At 40.1% G+C, this 18275-nt stretch overlaps 1 protein-coding gene across 1 annotated transcript in view; it reads right to left on the bottom strand.

Annotated features, from left to right (window-relative positions):
• The window catches only part of LOC124722671 (histone-lysine N-methyltransferase trithorax-like), a 226929-nt gene that overhangs the window by 175371 nt on the left and 33283 nt on the right, over positions 1-18275 (bottom strand). The window contains exon 4 of the mRNA XM_047247815.1: positions 16935-17393. Coding sequence (XP_047103771.1) covers positions 16935-17393 — 459 coding nt within the window. The remainder of the gene's footprint in view (positions 1-16934; positions 17394-18275) is intronic.

Raw genomic sequence — 18275 nt, 5'->3', positions numbered from 1 at the left:
AATAGTGATGTAGCACTGAAAGTATTACTGAGCTGAAAAAGAATTTATAAGGAAGTGTATGGATTGGGCTGCTACGCAGATCAGAGCACATAAGGGGTCTCCAAGAGCTCGACCAATTGCGAGAAAAGCCCCAACCCACACTCACCACCAGCCACCTCAATGAAGGGCAAAGACAGACAGGATTAGTTAGCTAATTGCAATTTCTGTAGATAATTCGAACAATTCTTTGATCAAAATGTCTTCCTCTAACTGGCTACCAGTTTTTCTACATCTACATCTACATGGATACTCTGCAAATCGCACTTTGAAGTGCCTAGCAAAGGGTTCATCGAACTACCATCACAATAATTCTCTATTATTCCAATCTCTAACAGTGCGTGGAAAAAACGAACACCTGTATCTTTCTGTGAGAGTTTCGATTTCCTTTATTTTATTACGATGATCGTTTCTCCCTATGCAGGTCAGTGTCAACAAAATATTTTCGCATTCAGAGGAGAAAGCTGGTTATTGAATTTTAGTGAGAAGATTGCACTGGAGCGAAAAGCGCCTTTGATTTAATTATGTGCACCCGAAATCCTGTATCATGTCACTGACATTCTCCACCATTTCGCGATAATACAAAATGTGCTGCTCTTCTTTGAACTTTCTCGACGTACTCTGTTAATTCTATCTGCTAAGGATCCCAGACTGCATTGCAGCACTCCTAAGGAGAACGGACAAGCATAGTGTAGGAAGTCTATTTAATAGATCTGTTACATTTTTTAAGCGTCCTGCCAATAAAATGCAGTCTTTGGTTTGCCATCCCTCAACATTTTCTGTATGTTCTTTCCCATTGAAGTTGTTCATAATTTTAATTCCTAGGTATTCAGTGGAATTTACGGCCTTTACATTTGACTGATAAATGGTTCAAATGGCTCCGAGCACTACGGGACTTAACATCTGTGGTCATCAGTCCCCTACAACTTAGAACAACTTAAACCCAACTAACCTAAGGACATCACACACATCCATGCCCAAGGCAGGATTCGAACGTGCAACTGTAGCGGTCACGCGGTTCCAGACTGAAGCGCCTAGAACCGCACGGCCACACCGGCCGGCTGATTTATGGTGTAACCGAAGTTTAGCGAATACCTTTTAGCACTCATGTGGCTGACCTCACACTTTTCGTTATTTAGGGTCAATTGCCAATTTTCGCATCATAAAGATATCGTTTCTAAATCTGTTTTGTAATTTGTTCTGATGACTGTAAAAGATGATGAACAACAGCATCATCTACAAACAACCAAAGACGGCTGTTGAGATTGTTTCCCTAAATTGTTTTTAAGTAGGAATTTGTAAATGGCACAGAAGGAGCTGTCCAGGAGAAATGATTTTAAATTAGATTAGGTACTTGTCAGATATTTTATGTTATTGGACAAATGATCAAAAATTTTTATTGCTGCATACAAACTCATCTCTGAACCACTGATGTTTTTAACAATGGCTAATAAAAGTCATGTCTCTCTCTTGCGTTGTAGATATGTACATCACTGTTTTTCTCAAATTGTGATGGATTATTTATGATGAATTTCATTAGCAAAAATGTGTATTGTGACAGAGCAGTTAAAATGCATAGCTTCTTAAGGGAGTACCTACATGACATTTGTGGGTGGACACCACATATATCACTTTTGTGCATTCAATACTTTCTTTGCAAGTGACAAGTTACCCCAGAAAATTATTCTGTATGGCATTAATGAGTGGAAATAACACAAAATATGTTCAGGAGGTAATGCATTTGCTTTTAAGATTAACAGTTATACAAATACCAGAAGTAGCTCAACTTGACTGTTTGAGAAGCTCAGTAATGTGCTTTTTCCAGTTCAAGTTTCCACCAACACGTATACCCAAAAATTTGAAGCATTCTACCTTACTTACTGACTCCTGGTCATGTGCTACATCAATTGTTGATGCGACAATTTGTTGCACAGAAGTGAATGTAGTGTGTTTTATCAAAATTTAGGGAGAGTTCATTTTCAATGAACCACTTAATAATTCTTTGGAAAATTTCATTTAATAACTCTTCTGTTACTTTCTCTCTAATGGGATTTATTATAACAGTAGCATTATCTACAAAGACTACTAATTTTGCTTGATGAAATTTAAGTGGAAGGTCATTCACACATATAAAGCCTACTTTACATGATGACATTGGGTTGTGCCACTCGTTGCGTGGAATGAATTGCACTCAAGTTGTTTCATATAAGACTGTAGACACGGCGACACCAATATACACTTCAGTTTCGTCATTTTGTGGGTTCCTGAGTCACGTCTGAAATGAAACTTTTGGGAGCTGCACGTCACACTAGTTGTGATGGAGTTAAAGCTTGTTGCGTGGAATCGCTGCATAAGAAAAATAAATAAATAAACGTGTTTCAATTTGTGACTGGATGAAGAAAAGATGTCAGCTCAGTTGCTCAGCATCCTTGCTGAAACAATTTCTAATGGAAGATCCAAGAAGTTCTTCTAATTATCTTAGAATGTCACCAGAACTGTTCACGTTTCTTCTAAATAGAGTCAGTTATGCGATAAGAAATAAAGGTACTGTAATGCATGAAGCACTGTTGCCAGAACTGAAATTACATATCATATTGCATGCATTACAATCGAGAACACTCAGCATGCTATAAGGTACGGTTTTAGTTGGTGATGACGCTTTTTCATTAACACCAATAATTATTAACATTAGCAACAATAATTATTCGAAGCAGGCCTCATTAAGAAGGGAATGGTTTGCAAACTACTCTCTTGAAGACAGATCTGTACAGTGGCAATATTCCAAAATTCTAACTTTTGTGAATGGGGAGCATTGCAGTGACATTTTAAACAGGTGAATATTGAATAAAGAATGTAGCTTCTTGTATTTGTATAGCCTTCCCTCCTGTCAACAATATTCCTTAACAAAGAGTTGGCCAACTCGAACGATGGGATTTTAGTCGTTTAGACGAGAGCATGGTCACAGCTAGAATTACACTTGCTTGTATTTTTCTTAATTCAGTTGTATATGTGCTCCTAACTCAATAAATTTTGTCCTGCAGTTCAGATACTGTCAAACTATCTATGTTATGATCGCTCATGAAGGTCTCAGTGGCAGCAATATGTTGCTCATTTTTGTAATCAGCATCACTGAAATCCCACAAACATCTATGCAAAGCAGAGATATCCAAAAAGCGAACATTATTCTCCATTTCATATTTCAGTTTGTCTACACTCTACAAACATACATAACCTCAAAATTCATGCAACTAGTGTAGCCAAAGTTGGAACACACCGAAAGTGTTTAGTTGCACCAACAAGTTGCGCAAACGCGCTGCACGCGTGCGCAGTGGCCAGTAGCGCAGTTGCCTGCAACCTAGTGTCGTCGTGTAAACTAGGCTTAAGGAATAGGAGTGGACACAAAACTGAACACTGTGGGAATGCCTTTGTGATTTTACCCCAGTCACAATCTTCTATCTTTCTGACATGGCCTGAATTATTCAGTGCAACCTTTAGCATTCTGTTTGTCAAGTATGATTCAAATCTGCTGTGTGTAAAGCTACAAATTCCATAAAACTTAAGTTTTTCTACGAGGGTATCAGGCTCTAAGTCTACACAATCGAAGGCCTTTGAGAGATCACAAAAAACACCAATTGGAGATACTTTATTATTTAAGGTTTGTACTATTTGATAAGTGACTGTATAAATAACATACTCAGTCAAGCAACCTTTTGTAATCCAAAGAACATCATCTATTCAGCAGATTCAGAATAGTAAAAGTGAGAGGGCTACAAAAGTAATGGACATGAGTTGGACCATCAATAATAAAATGAGGGAGAGAGAAATAGGAAAGGCAGTAAGTAGGTGGGTGCCCCTGGGACTCTGCATGCAACCAGAGTCATCCTACCAACAGCCCTCCTCCAGTGTGGTCAAGGAGTGCTACATCTAAAATAGAAAATCGGATGAGGCAAAAATTGAGAAACTGCATCTAAACGTTATTAAAACAAAGTAAGAGATGAATGAAAACGTGCGATGGTAAGGTCGGGGCCCCTAAAGACAGCACGCAGTAGGAGACACCACACCCCAAACCATCTCAAACCTTAAAATAAAAACCACTTTCACGGAGAAAACTGAGAAACAGTTCACCTGTCCATGAATCATATACCAATATTTGAGGCAAAGAATTCAGAATGCCATGCTTAGCATGCACAATAACCATGGAGCATTAGGAAATGGTCATCTGTGAAGTGTGTGTGTATCAGAGGAGTGCAAATTGCAGAAGAGGAGGAAATAAGGTGGTGCAGTTCTGGGAGGTGACTGTATTATCCATAACAACTCCATTGAATGATCATTTTATGGGTGTCAAAGAGGACTGGTTGTGCCCCAGGATCTCTGCATCACCGATGGGGTTAGAGTCACATAAATGAGCATTGGTGATTGGTGCCACCGAGATTATCAAAGTAGCCTTGTCCTGATGATCCTCCTCCTTCACCACCAATGGTGGTTGGGATTCTTGCAAGGGCCCACAGGTCGCATTTTCTTCAGCCACTGGCTGGTGTTGGCCCTCTGAGATTGCCAGAAAGAGGGTTTACCATAGGGTGTCCTGTCATCAGTAGACACTGGAGGAGGAAGCTGCTTCTCCAGCCTTATACAGGAAGTGATACACGGAGACAATGCTGCAGGAACCACAAGAGAGGACGATGGTGGGAGAATCGATTCTGAAAAAAGTGATAATGTTCCTGTCCACAAATCAGTACTGTTTTAGAAAGCATCACTCATTCAAAACTCAGCTTGAGCTTTTTCTCGCATGATCCTGTGAACTATGGATTAAGGCCAACTGATAGCTTCCATATTCCTAGATTTTTGGAAAGTACTTGGTCTTTGACAGCAAGTCTTCATCACAGACAAGGGTATCATCAGAAATGCCCAGGGCAGTGTGATAGGACTGCTCTTATGCTCTGTACACATAGATGACTTGACTGACAGGGTGAGCAGCAATCCACGGCTGTTTGCTGATGATGTGGTGTATGGGAATGTGTCATTGTTAGATGACTACAGAAAGATACAAGATGAGAGACTAAATTTCTAATTGGTGTGACGAACAGCAGCTACATCTAAATGTAGGAAAATGTCTTTAAATATGTCTGCTTGTGTCTGTATGTGTGGATGGATATGTGCGTGTGTGCGAGTGTATACCTGTCCTTTTTTCCCCCTAAGGTAAGTCTTTCCGCTCCCGGGATTGGAATGACTCCTTACCCTCTCCTTTAAAACCCACTTCCTTTCGTCTTCCCCTCTCCTTCCCTCTTTCCTGATGAGGCAACAATTTGTTGCGAAAGCTTGAATTTTGTGTGTATGTTTGTGTTTGTTTGTGTGTCTATCGACCTGCCAGCGTTTTTGTTCGGTAAGTCACCTCATCTTTGTATTTATATATAATTTTTCCCACGTGGAATGTTTCCTTCCATTATAAAAATATAAGTTAATGTAGATGAGCTGGAAAAACAATCCAATAATGTTCAACTACAACATCAGTAGTGTGCTACTTGAAACAGGTCGATTAAATATCAAAGCATGACATCACAAAGTGATATGACTTGGAATGAGCATGCAGGGATTGTAGTGGGGAAGGCAAATGTTCAGCTTCGGTTCAAATGTAAAGAGGATCACATATATGACATTTGTGCGACACTCAAGTGTTTGGGATCTCCACCATGTCATATTGAAGGAAGACACTGAAGCAATTCAGAGGTGGGCTGCTAGTTTGTTATTGGCAGATTCAATTAACATCCAAGTATTGTGGAGGAGCTTCAGAAACTCAAATAGGAATCCCTAGAGGGAAGGTGATGTTCTTTTCAAGAACTGGCATTTGAAGCTGACTGCAGAATGATCCTACTGCCACCCATGTGCATTTCACATAAGGACCATGAACAAAGATAAGGGAAATTAGGGCTGGTACGAAGGCATATTGAAATTCATTTTTCCCTAACTCCATTTGCGAGTAGAATGGGAGTGAAAATGACTAGCAGTGGTACAACAGTCTCTGTAACACACCATACAGTGGCTTACAGAATATGTATGTAGATGTAGATGGCTGTGATTTTCGCATAATTGGATGTTATATCAACAGGATGTAGCCATTCATACTTTTTATGTGCTGTATACGACCAGTGGTCAATAGAGTTATATCGCTGTACTTTGTTTTCTTTCTTGAAGACTGCACAAATCGGTGAAAATGGATGATGGTGTTCCATGGAACTAACTCGCAGATCATTCACGAGGATTGCCTTAATGGAGCGATCATCCACAGTTACCACATTTAGGGTCGGCTGTGCAATTAGATAACACATAAACAAAGCGCAAGCATCAGGAGCACCTCATGGGTATGTCAGACCCATACATATAGTGACTTTTTTGGACATGTCGAACAAAATGTATGCCTCACCACTCAAGATTAGCAGGTAGCTCCTCGCCCGTATGGAACATGCGGTCTCAGTGGAAGATGATTCTTTGGACCATATTCAGTCTTGTGTCGAACAATGGTCACTGGTATGTCACCCAGACATTCAGGTATGTGAACAGTCGTAGATTGCGCAGGAAATGAGGCTTTGATCAACAGCCACCCATTCCACATATCTCCCAACGACTCAACTTCATCTAATTTGTTCTCAATACGTTCCACAAAAATTATGGCTTCTGCACAGTAAAAATATCCCCACCAGTTCAGGTAGCTACTAAGTGCTGAATAAATTGCTCTGCTCCTCAACATCTGGCTTGTTCATCTTCCCATGCGGTAGCCAGAGTTGGGAAAGCAGTAGGGTTATAACTATCCGCACTGAATTTCCTATAACTGTGTAATCAAACAGCCGGATCAGAACAGCTATTGTTTTGATGTAATTTAATATGATTCATGTGCTAAACATATGTCCTGATGCCACGTACTTTGATCAGGGCTCTCCCCATGAGCACTACCTACAAGCAGCAAAAGCCATCTGACATGATGGCCATTTCCAGGAGTCCTGATGCACAATGATTATGGACACCTACCCATTGGCATGCATGGAGTACCAGCAGCCCAGGCGTCAGCAGTGTGCAGGGCTCGGCAGAAAGAATACATAAAAACTCTACATTGGGCTGGCTACCACAATGGCAATGAGGTGCAAGTAAGAGCCTACACAGATATTGTGTGCAGACGATCTTTCACACTGTATGCATTAGTCACTACGTGAAGTGTTCTTCCCCAGTTGTTCCACATCACAGAAAAAATTAGAAATTGAAGGTCAAACCCAGAATAGGATCACAAATTTCTTCAACCTAAAGATGGCGAATGAAAGAAAATTCAAGAAAGGAAGGCAGAACCTAGGGGAGAGTCGGGTCAACATCGAAGGCTGGCACCATGAGAGAGAGAGCAAGAGGAGGAGTAATCAAGAGATGGGACATTGTAGCACAGGAAAGTAAGTAGCTGCTGCAATATCTTGGGGCTCCATGCTCACCATGCACATACAAAAGAGTTGCGAGTCCCCCTGAGGGGACCTGACACCATGATACAGCATCTGAGAGCTTTGACTCCTTGTTCCCACTGTCTGTAAAGCTCACCTAAAATCCACAAATATGGTATTCAAGTGTGATCTACCCTTACTGGCAATGAATTGTCGATTTCCAGACTAGGCAAATATATATAACCAAGACACTGGTGCCTACACTTTGTTACTGCAGACACACACTGAAACATTTCAGATGTCTACTGACATATTACGTCAGAATTAGTCCAGATCAAATTATGATCAGCTTGGATGTTTTCTCTATCTGTTCTCAAAACTGCTTGTAAAATGTGTTCTGAGGCTGTTAGCTGGCCACTATCCTCTCAAGACTTTCAACATGTTTCACAATACTTTGATGACCACCTGTACGTAATAACTACAGGTTCTTCTCTGTCTACAGGAGTTACCCAATTTTATTACAGTGACATGACTGTGACTTGGCTGTGTGGCATCAAAACTATTCGGCAGTTTATCAAACATGTGCACAGTACGGCCCATAATGTGAAGTTTGTATTTGAGATGAAAAGGAAAGGGAAGTTACCACTTCTAGACATGTGAATCAGCTAGGCAATTCAGCCACTCTATACACAACAATCTAGTGTACACTGACACATGGGTATTTCACAATTCGTGATACATACTTCCAGAGGTTGTAGAGTGGACTCAGTAGGTCAAGTTTTATATAGGAACACATGTCTGGAAACAGTTCGGTTGTATATTACTAGGAAAATAAGCTACTCAGTCGCACGCTAGAAGTTTCTTACACAGTTTGCCTGTTATGGTAGGTTACCCACATTCATGAATGGTACGATGACATGATGTTGTGTCCTCTATTTCCATCTCCCTTGTTTTCATGCTTCCTGGTGGTCCATCAATAGATATTACAGTGACTAGTACTGCAGTAACAGGACACCCATGTACATGTTCACAGAATGCAACATGTTATAAATTTACAATGAAACACTCTGCAATGGAATAGAAGCTCAACGTCTGTACCCCAAGTACTTTCCAAATCGTGTGACTCCACCCCATCCCGTGTTTGCCAGAGTAAAACAATGACTGTGGAGAAGTCGCAAATGCACAAGCGATACAGCAAACTGTGGTACTCCAAGAAGGTGCCACTGTTTTACTGGAAGAGGAAGTGCTGTGCTTCATCAAGTTGAAGAGATCGCAACAACAAGTACTCGAACCATTGCATGTGCCTTACTCGTCTGTCTTCTGTGTTCTGTGTTCTGCATGAACAGCAATTCCATGCATATCACCCTCAGAAGGTAAACACCATGCTCCCGGCATATTTTGTGCCATGTGTCAACTTCTGTACTTGGTTATTACACCATTGTGTGGATTTTTCTCAGTTTCTGAGGTGAATTTTGTTCACTGATAAAGCACATTTTAACAGGTAATGTATTTTGAACACTCAAAACAGCCATATTTTGGATCAAGAAATCCCCAAAGCAATGTGTGTACAAATATTTCAGCACACCTCCAGCATCAATTCTGGGCAGGTATCTGCGATGGTTGTGGGGTTTGGCTGTATATCCTTCCTCCCCACCTATAGGGTGCCAGGTACTTCATATTTCTGTAAAAAGTACTGGCGGAGTTTTTGGGAGGTGTGTCAGTGAACAATCAGCACATATTGTGGTTCCAGGGCGATGGTGTGGCAGTTCATTTTGCAGTGAGCATCCAAAACCATCTGAACGTAGTCTATGAGGACAGGTGGATTGGTCGAGGTGGATCAAAAACTCAGCCACCAAGATTCCAGATTTAACCCTTTGGATTTTGTTTTGTGGAGTCACATGAAGAGTCTTCTTTATCAGACCTCTGGCCACTCAGAGGAAGATCTGGTTGCACAGATCATAGCTGCAGCAGAAGCGATTAATCACACACACGGTGCACAGAGTTTATGCAAACTTACTTCACAGATACTCTGTGTGCACTGAACTTCGTGGTCGTCATATCAAATAACATTTGTGAAATCACAGAAAATAACAGTGAAATCTGTAAATCTTGTTTTCCTTGTACGGGAACGAGCCATTTCCAGACACAGGTTCCTATATAGAACTTGATCTACTAAGTCCCCTACACAATCTCCACAAGTGTGTAACATGAATTGTGAAACACCCTTCTATATCAGCATGCAGATCTTCATCAGCCAGCCCAGAAGAGAAAGGTTTCAAATACATAGAGCTACAATACCAACCAGGATTGGAGCAACATACACTCAAAGAACATGTTTCAAAGGAAGGGATGTGTTGAACAACAATATATTAATGTAGGGATCCCTAAGAAAGGAAAATATGTACCTGTTCAACCATAATAAGATGATTTGCTTGTAACTCTCCTCCCTTTCTGCGAGGCTGTACCCACTCCAATAGCCAGTTTTCTAGGTAGACAATGGCATCAACCCAGCTTTCAACCACTCAAGGAGATAAAAGCTCTGCTATACTTGATATAATGCATGTTTAGGTCTAAGGGTCTCTCAGAGTTCTAACATTCGCAGTGAGAGCTATAAAAGTTACATTGCTCATTCTACACGTATTTTGTCAATGTTGTGAAAGTCATACAATTATGTTCAATGTGATAAAAATCTTGTCCTACATATCAATGCACTGGGATTAGCTTATCAAGAAGTACCTATGCACCGCAGGTACGGCAATCTCTGGTCGCATATATAAATTCCTTGGTTTAATATACCACAACACAATGCAGTCTGGTGTTACATATACACCAAGACATATCATCTTCAGTTACTACTGTCAGTTACTGACAATGACAAAAGCAGTTCTAAGCTTGAGCAGCCATTTAAACTTTTTCTTGTGCACTCCTCTGATTACAGAAAATGACATGAACCAAAGCTATTAAGTCACGGAATAAGTCACTACATAAACACACAGCATAAGAGACAGATTATTAATTTAGATTTGAAAAACCTGGAGTTTATCACCGAAATTCTTCTTCACTTCTGTGGGAAGACTATTGAAAATGGAATCTGCAGAACATGGCATTCCTTTCTGTACAACGGTTACGGAGATGTTACCCAAGTTGGAATATGTTTTCCATCGTGTGTTCTCTAAGTGAATGATGCAGTTCCTAATGTGTCTAAATTATCAACTGCAGTCCAATGTAGGCAACTGATACTACACGTTATTTTGACTACTATTTCTTGGGCTAAGACTGTTAATTCTCATTTTGTCAAAAAATCTGATACCACAGGAGACAATGAAGTTGCAATAAGGATGTATACCAAGTTTCTGCATTTCAGTATCAGTGACAATGGAGATTAGTCTCGCAGCAAAGACAGAGCAGCACTCTGTATCTACAGAAATGCGGCAAGAAAATAAACCTACCCCCCCCCCTCTCTCTCTCTCTCTCTCTCTCTCTCTCTCTCTCTCTCTCTCTCTCTCTCTCACACACACACACACACACACACACACACACACACACACACACACCATGCATTTTGTCCTGTTTTTCACAGCAAGTAGATCCCAACTTTTTTGTATTCTGGACTGTTTGGTAAACTCTCATCTAAAGCTGGAAAATATCTACTCAAAATGTTTTCCAGCCACTAATCCCTTCAGATACTAGAAGATATCAGATAGATTATATAATGGTAAGACAAAGATTTACGAACCAGGTTTTAAATTATAAGACATTTCCAGGGGCAGATGTGGACTCTGACCACAATCTATTGGTTATGAACTGTAGATTAAAACTGAAGAAACTGCAAAAAGGTGGGAATTTGAGGAGATGGGACCCGGATAAACTGAAAGAACCAGAGGTTGTAGAGAGTTTCAGGAAGAGCATAAAGGAACAATTGACAAGAATGGGGGAAAGAAATACAGTAGAAGAAGAATGGATAGCTTTGAGGGATGAAGTGGTGAAGGCAGCAGAGGATCAAGTAGGTAAAATACAAGGGCTAGTAGAAATCCTTGGGTGACAGAAAAAATACTGAATTTAATTGATGAAAGGAGAAAATATAAAAATGCAGTAAATGAAGCAGGCAAAAAAGGAATGCAAACGTCTCAAAAATGAGATTGACAGGAAGTGCAAAATGGCTAAGCAGGCATGGCTAGAGGGCAAATGTAAGGATGTAGAGGCTTACCTCACTAGGGGTAAGATAGATACTGCCTACAGGAAAATTAAAGAGACCTTTGGAGAAAAGAGAACCACTTGTATGAATATCAAGGGCTCAGATGGAAACCCAGTTCTAAGCAAAGAAGGGAAAGCAGAAAGGTGGAAGGAGTATATAGAGGGACTATACAAGGGCGATGTTCTTGAGAACAATATTATGGAAACGGAAGAGGATGTAGATGAAGATGAAATGGGCGATATGATACTGCGTGAAGCATTTGATAGAGCACTGAAAGACCTAAGTCGAAACAAGGCCGCGGAAGTAGACAACATTCCATTACAACTACTGACAGCTGACAAAACTCTACCATCTGGTGAGCAAAATGTATGAGACAGGCGAAATACCCTCAGACGTCAAGAAGAATATAATAAATCCAATCCCAAAGAAAGCAGGTGTTGACAGATGTGAAAATTACCGAACTGTCAGTTTAATAAGTCACAGCTGCAAAACACTAACGTGAATTCTGTACAGACGAATGGAAAAACTGGTAGGAGCCGACCTCGCGGAAGATCAGTTTGGATTCCGTAGAAATATGGGAACACATGAGGCAATACTGACCCTACGACTTAACTTAGAAGCTAGATTAAGAAAAGGCAAACCTACATTTCTAGCATTTGTAGACTTGGAGAAAGCTTTTGACAATGTTGACTGGAATAATCTCTTTCAAATTCTGAAGGTGGCAGGGGTAAAATATAGGGAGCGAAATGCTATATACAATTTGTACAGAAAGCAGATGGCAGTTATAAGAGTCGAGGGACATGAAAGGGAAGCAATGGTTGGGAAGGGAGTGAGACAGGGTTGTAGCCTCTCCCCGATGTTATTCAATCTGTATATTGAGCAAGCAGTAAAGGAAACAAAAGAAAAATTCAGAGTAGGTATTAAAATCCATGGAGAAGAAATAAAAACGTTAAGGTTCGCCGATGACATTGTAATTCTGTCAGAGACAGCAAAGGACTTGGAAGGGCAGTTGAACAGAATGGACAGTGTCTTGAAGGGAGGATATAAGATGAACATCAACAAAAGCAAAACGAGGATAATGGAATGTAGTCGAATTAAGTCGGGCGATGCTGAGGGAATTAGATTAGGAAATGAGACACTTAAAGTAGTAAAGGAGTTTTGCTATTTAGGGAGCAAAGTAACTGATGATGGTCAAAGTAGAGAGGATATAAAATGTAGACTGGCAATGGCAAGGAAAGCGTTTCTGAAGAAGAGAAATTTGTTAACATCGAGTATAGATTTAAATGTCAGGAAGTCGTTTCTGAAAGTATTTGTATGGCGTGTAGCCATGTATAGAAGTGAAACATGGACGATAAATAGTTTGGACAAGAAGAGAATAGAAGCTTTCGAAATGTGGTGCTGCAGAAGAATGCTGAAGATTAGATGGGTAGATCACGTAACTAATGAGGAGGTATTGAATAGAATTGGGGAGAAGAGAAGTTTGTGGCACAACTTGACTAGAAGAAGGGATCGGTTGGTAGGACATGTTCTGAGGCATCAAGGGATCACCAATTTAGCATTGGAGGGCAGCGTGGAGGGTAAAAATCGTAGAGGGAGACCAAGAGACGAATACACTAAGCAGATTCAGAAGGATGTAGGCTGCAGTACGTATTGGGAGATGAAGAAGCTTGCACAGGATAGAGTAGCATGGATAGAGTAGCATGAAGAGCTGCATCAAACCAGTCTCAGGACTGAAGACCACAACAACAACAATCCCTTCAGATGAGTAAATAGGTGGCAGTCAAACATTAACAAATTTAGTGGACAAGATGGATGTTCCAATAATTTACATTTCAAATCTCTAAGTTTACTCATTGTGATAATGAAAGATGAATATCATCTTTTCAATCCACACAATTTCCCTTCTTGCAAGTTACTCAATTAGAAGCATCTGTTTTACACAATATTTCTTGCAAATGCATTGCCTTCACCTGTTTTAGAGTAGGGCTACAAGCTTCGAAACCACAGCTTTTGGACTGCTGTTTCATTTCTTGTGTTAGGCGATGGACCCACACCTCACCAACAGTAAGTAATCCACACACAAATAATTTGGATCCATTTTAAAATGTTCCAAAAGGCTTCTGGTAAATTAATTTCACACTTACTTCTGATCAGCATCTAACAAATGCAAAATCCATACTGCAAAAAAAAGTGTTTTATGTAAAATTTATTATACTCTCTCTTTTCAGGTGCATAGTGGAATAGTACATCAGCTGTCTCATACACCTTTTATTGGTGATTCTCTTCTTCTGCACTTCTTTTTTCATCCATTGTTGCACAGCAAAAATGTTCTTTGTGTGGAAATTCACCAAAAGAAGTACAGTCACAGTTCAACTTCCCATTTCTTAACTGTTGAAAAGGGAACAGGAAGCTCGCTATAAAACTTCACCAACTGTGGATTAATTTTGCAACAAACTGTTCAAAAAAGAGAATTTGTGACAGTTACATCATCCCTGTAGGTGCAGAAAATGTTGACCACTTGAGTAGGAAGTATGTCAGCATCTATTTTGATGTGCTAGGAGAAAATAGAGATACATTCTAAAGAAAATTTGTAGTCAGTTACATAACAAGCCTCAGCAGAATAATCTTTAAGTCAAATAATGATCCTTATCACAGAAACAGAGTGAACCGGAAAACTTAGGCTCAAGGGACAGACAGACGATTGCAAGTTGCATTATATTAGAGTCGGCCACAGTGTGCAAAACTGTATGGCTGCACATATGCGGTCCGCATGCATTTCCTCTGTACACCTCAGCTTTGCTCAGTCTTTCTGGGAAGTACAGGGATTGGCGCGATATTTCATTTAGCAGTGCAATGCAGTATTTTTTGGCCGACACCGTTTTCTTTAGTTCAGCAGAATGTCAGCACTGTTTATCCTTTGCGATTTATTTATGTTACAAAGGAGTTTCACAGGTCCAGTGGCTGTTTGTACAAAATTAGGCATTCCAGCAATCTATCATCACAAATCTTTAAAATGAATGGTAGCCCCCAAAGAGAAGAATGAGAATTGTCACTATTTATCATGTAGTCACATAATCGATGGTACCAGAAATTTGCTATGGAACGGCATAGCACCACCACACACAAAGAATTTAAAGATTTAGTTGACAATGAAAGAACAAAAAATTACAAAGATCAACAGAAAATTTGTACATGATTCATTGTTATGTATACCAACAAGCAATCTGCACTAAATTTGCAGACATGGAGCACCTGATGAAATCTGTGGTAGGAATAGTACATTTTCTGAAGCTGTATGCGTTATTACACTATCAGTTGTAACAGTTTTTGATAGCACTGAACGAAGTGTATGGAGACTATATATACCTGTGAAGTAAGTTAGTTAAGTCAAGGGACATGCCTGGAATGATTTTTGGCTTTAAAACCCGCTAGTGTTAAAATTCTGAAGGAGAAACGATAGCAGGAACAACAATTACAAGATCCAGAATGAACTGCAAGTCTTACATTTTAAATCAACTTGACAACATACTGGCCACAGTTCAGTCACTGCAAGGCGGGAAACAGTTTACTTGCGATCTGATGGGATGCATTTAAAAAACAAATTGCACTATGGAAGGGACAAAAAAAAACAATCCATTTGCCACGTTCACTAGTGCTAAAGAAAACAGAATTTTGAAGAATTCATTGTGGCAATGAAATAATTACAATGCTAGTTTTCTACATGTTTTGCAGACACTGCCAATCTTACATCTGTTGTTGAGCTGTTTCAAGACCATTTGCCATTTCAGTTGAAAGCACCCCTCCACATGTGCAGATGGAACTGATTTAAATGGGAATTACGTTGCCTATCAAAGGCAAACTGTTTTACATTATAACTGTCCAGTAGTTCTAAATTGTTTTCTTTGGGAAGCGTTTCCTTGCCTCCATGACGTTGCAAATGGGACACAATATTACAATCATTGGTTTTGTTTGTGATCTATGTTGCTGAGAAATATGAAACCATGCTGCATGCAAACCATTCAGTGTTCATTATCCAACTGCACAGCACGCGGTACGTTCGCAGTTTCCCGCCCCCTCCAATTCACACAGTATGGCCTGTTAGTGGGGTAAGTGTTTAGCCAGGCAACAGAGCTCAGCAGGCATGTAAGAGCATTGCACACATGCAAAATTCTCGGCCATCCCTTTGCTATATGTAGTAAATAGTCTGCTCTTGGTATTCTATTACAAAAGTCAGTGACTAATGGAGTAACCGAGGAGAGCACAATGATGGCCATTTAAGTGAAATGGTGTGTTCTTGGTTCACAAAAATTTTCCTACATAACAAATGGTGAAAATTGTAGGCTGGCACAAATGTATATCCTAAACTCAGTTCCCCCTGAACCTGAAGATAACTCTGTAAACACAACAATTTCCTGCTGATAAAATGACCAAGGAAATTACATTCAAACATGTGAGGCATGGAAATGGGGTGGTGGGTAGGGTGGAGGAATGAAATGAAATTTCCTGGAAAAAGCTGGGAGGGGTTTCAATCATGAGGATTTATTTTCATGGTCAAGTAGATAACATACGTAGTGCCCTTCATTTGTGCAACAGGACAAATCTGATAGAAAAAAAGCCAATGGATACTACTGCAAAATGGCGAAAAAACTGGTTTGTAAATGTTACACATATCACATTTATTAACAGTGTGCCTCGAAATAAATTTCTGAGTGGGAATGAATGGAAAATGATAAAATATGAGACTGATGCATTACAAGTTAAGGTTCCTTAAGTTACGAATAAATGATGGGAATAGCAGGAAAGAAAGACGTTCATACTGGCACGATGATGACCTAAGCACTGGAGTCATCTAAATTATACTGTCCGCTAACTTTTTCTTTGCCTCTAGGCCCTCTATTTCGAGCAAATAGCATGGCTGCCACCTCTCCAACCAAACCAAAAGGTATACCAGTAAAAGTCACAAGACCTTCTTCAAATGCCATGTATCTTCCATTCCAGCACATTTCAAGAAATTTTTGGAAAAATTGAACAGCAACACAGTTCCTTGTCAGCACAGGTTTCAGTCCTCCTAGGTAAAGCAGATTCAGTTTCAATTGTGAGAAACATTACATTTTCATTAGTTCTGCAGGTTCAATTTTCGTTGACAGTAGCACAATACGAGTTTATTATTCCGGTTACCAATGGTATTCGAGTTGCTTCCTCCATACCCCTCTGGAAATGGCAAAGAAAAAGCGTGCAGAAAGTAGTTAGCTCAGTTATGCGCAGGCACTAATCAAAATCTCATATTTTACCTTCCGTATGGTTTAAGCCACTTGCTGCCCTTCTAAGGAATTTTGAAACTCTAATACTGTTTCTCGAATGTGTAACTGAAGTGTTCAATTTAGTATTTCCATTTTGCTTGCCATTATCATCCTTTCTGAGCAGTCTCAATGTTTGTTTATGTTGCAGTTTCAGTCTTCTCCTAAGTCTTTTGCTGCTGTAGTCTGATTCACTTCTTCTTTCTGCAACTGGTAATGCAGTTTCCTCTGGATTCAACAGCAGCTGACCAGAAATAGTTTCCAAGCTATCCTGCATTGCATGTGGTAGAAGAGACTGCAGCCTCCCACGGATGTCCTCAGGCATCTTGAAAGACCTCAGACACATTTTCAACCAACAAGCAGGGCAACGAGCTTTGTAGTTACACCTGACCAGTGTACCACGACCAGCTTTCCACTGTTGGCTTCTGACAATTGGCGGGACAGAACACATTCCTGAAAATAAAAACTAATGAATTTAATTTAATTCTATAGCAGTATCAAATCAACTGTCATCAAATGTGCAACCATCTCACAAATGAAAACAAAAGTATTAATTAATATAATTCTGGTCTCTCTCTCTCTCTCTCTCTCTCTCTCTCCCCCCCCCCCCCGTGTGTGTGTGTGTGTGTGTGTGTGTGTGTGTGTGTGTGTGTGTGGTTTTTTTTTTTTTGGGGGGGGGGGGGGGGGCGGCGCTCGTGCTCACTTTTACCCCTTAACAATACATGTACACAGCTGCAGTAGGAATACAAGTAAAAGTTTTAACTGCACATCAGTAAATGTGGTTATATTAAAAATGTACAAAAAAAGGTCACACATTACTGCACTGTGTATCTATTTATGGATGTGATATAACGATGTGTGGTGATCGCTATTAGAGCAGGACATGTGGAACAGGTTATGTGGCTAATTTTCTGTGCCTCATCTAAAGACAGGGCAAAAGAGAGGAGGGGAGTGGAGGGAGGGAGGACGATTGTAAGTGTTACTGAAGACTGAAGGCTACCCGTCCGACTTTCAATGATATCTTCAACAAGGAACAAGAATTACTGTTGGGCTGCACAGAGAATTTCTTAGGTGTAATGTAATGTGCCCAAAGTAACAAATGTGACAGAGAAGGTAGAGCCCGGATAGAGATTCATTAGAAGAATAGTAAAGAAGTGTAATTTATTCACAAAGGAAGTCACCTACAAACTTCACATCCAACTGATTCTTGCATGTTGTTCGTAAGTTTGTGATACTAGCCTATTTTCTCTAGCAGAAGAGACAGAGAAAATTCAGACAAGAGCTGTAGGATTTGACAGGTTTGTCTGGTCAGAAAGACTGTGCCACAGAAATTAT

Source organism: Schistocerca piceifrons, chromosome X (assembly GCF_021461385.2).
Source record: "Schistocerca piceifrons isolate TAMUIC-IGC-003096 chromosome X, iqSchPice1.1, whole genome shotgun sequence".
Classification (NCBI taxonomy): domain Eukaryota; kingdom Metazoa; phylum Arthropoda; class Insecta; order Orthoptera; family Acrididae; genus Schistocerca; species Schistocerca piceifrons.
Note: the sequence above shows the minus strand (reverse complement) of the source record. Positions and strands in the feature narration are given on the sequence as shown.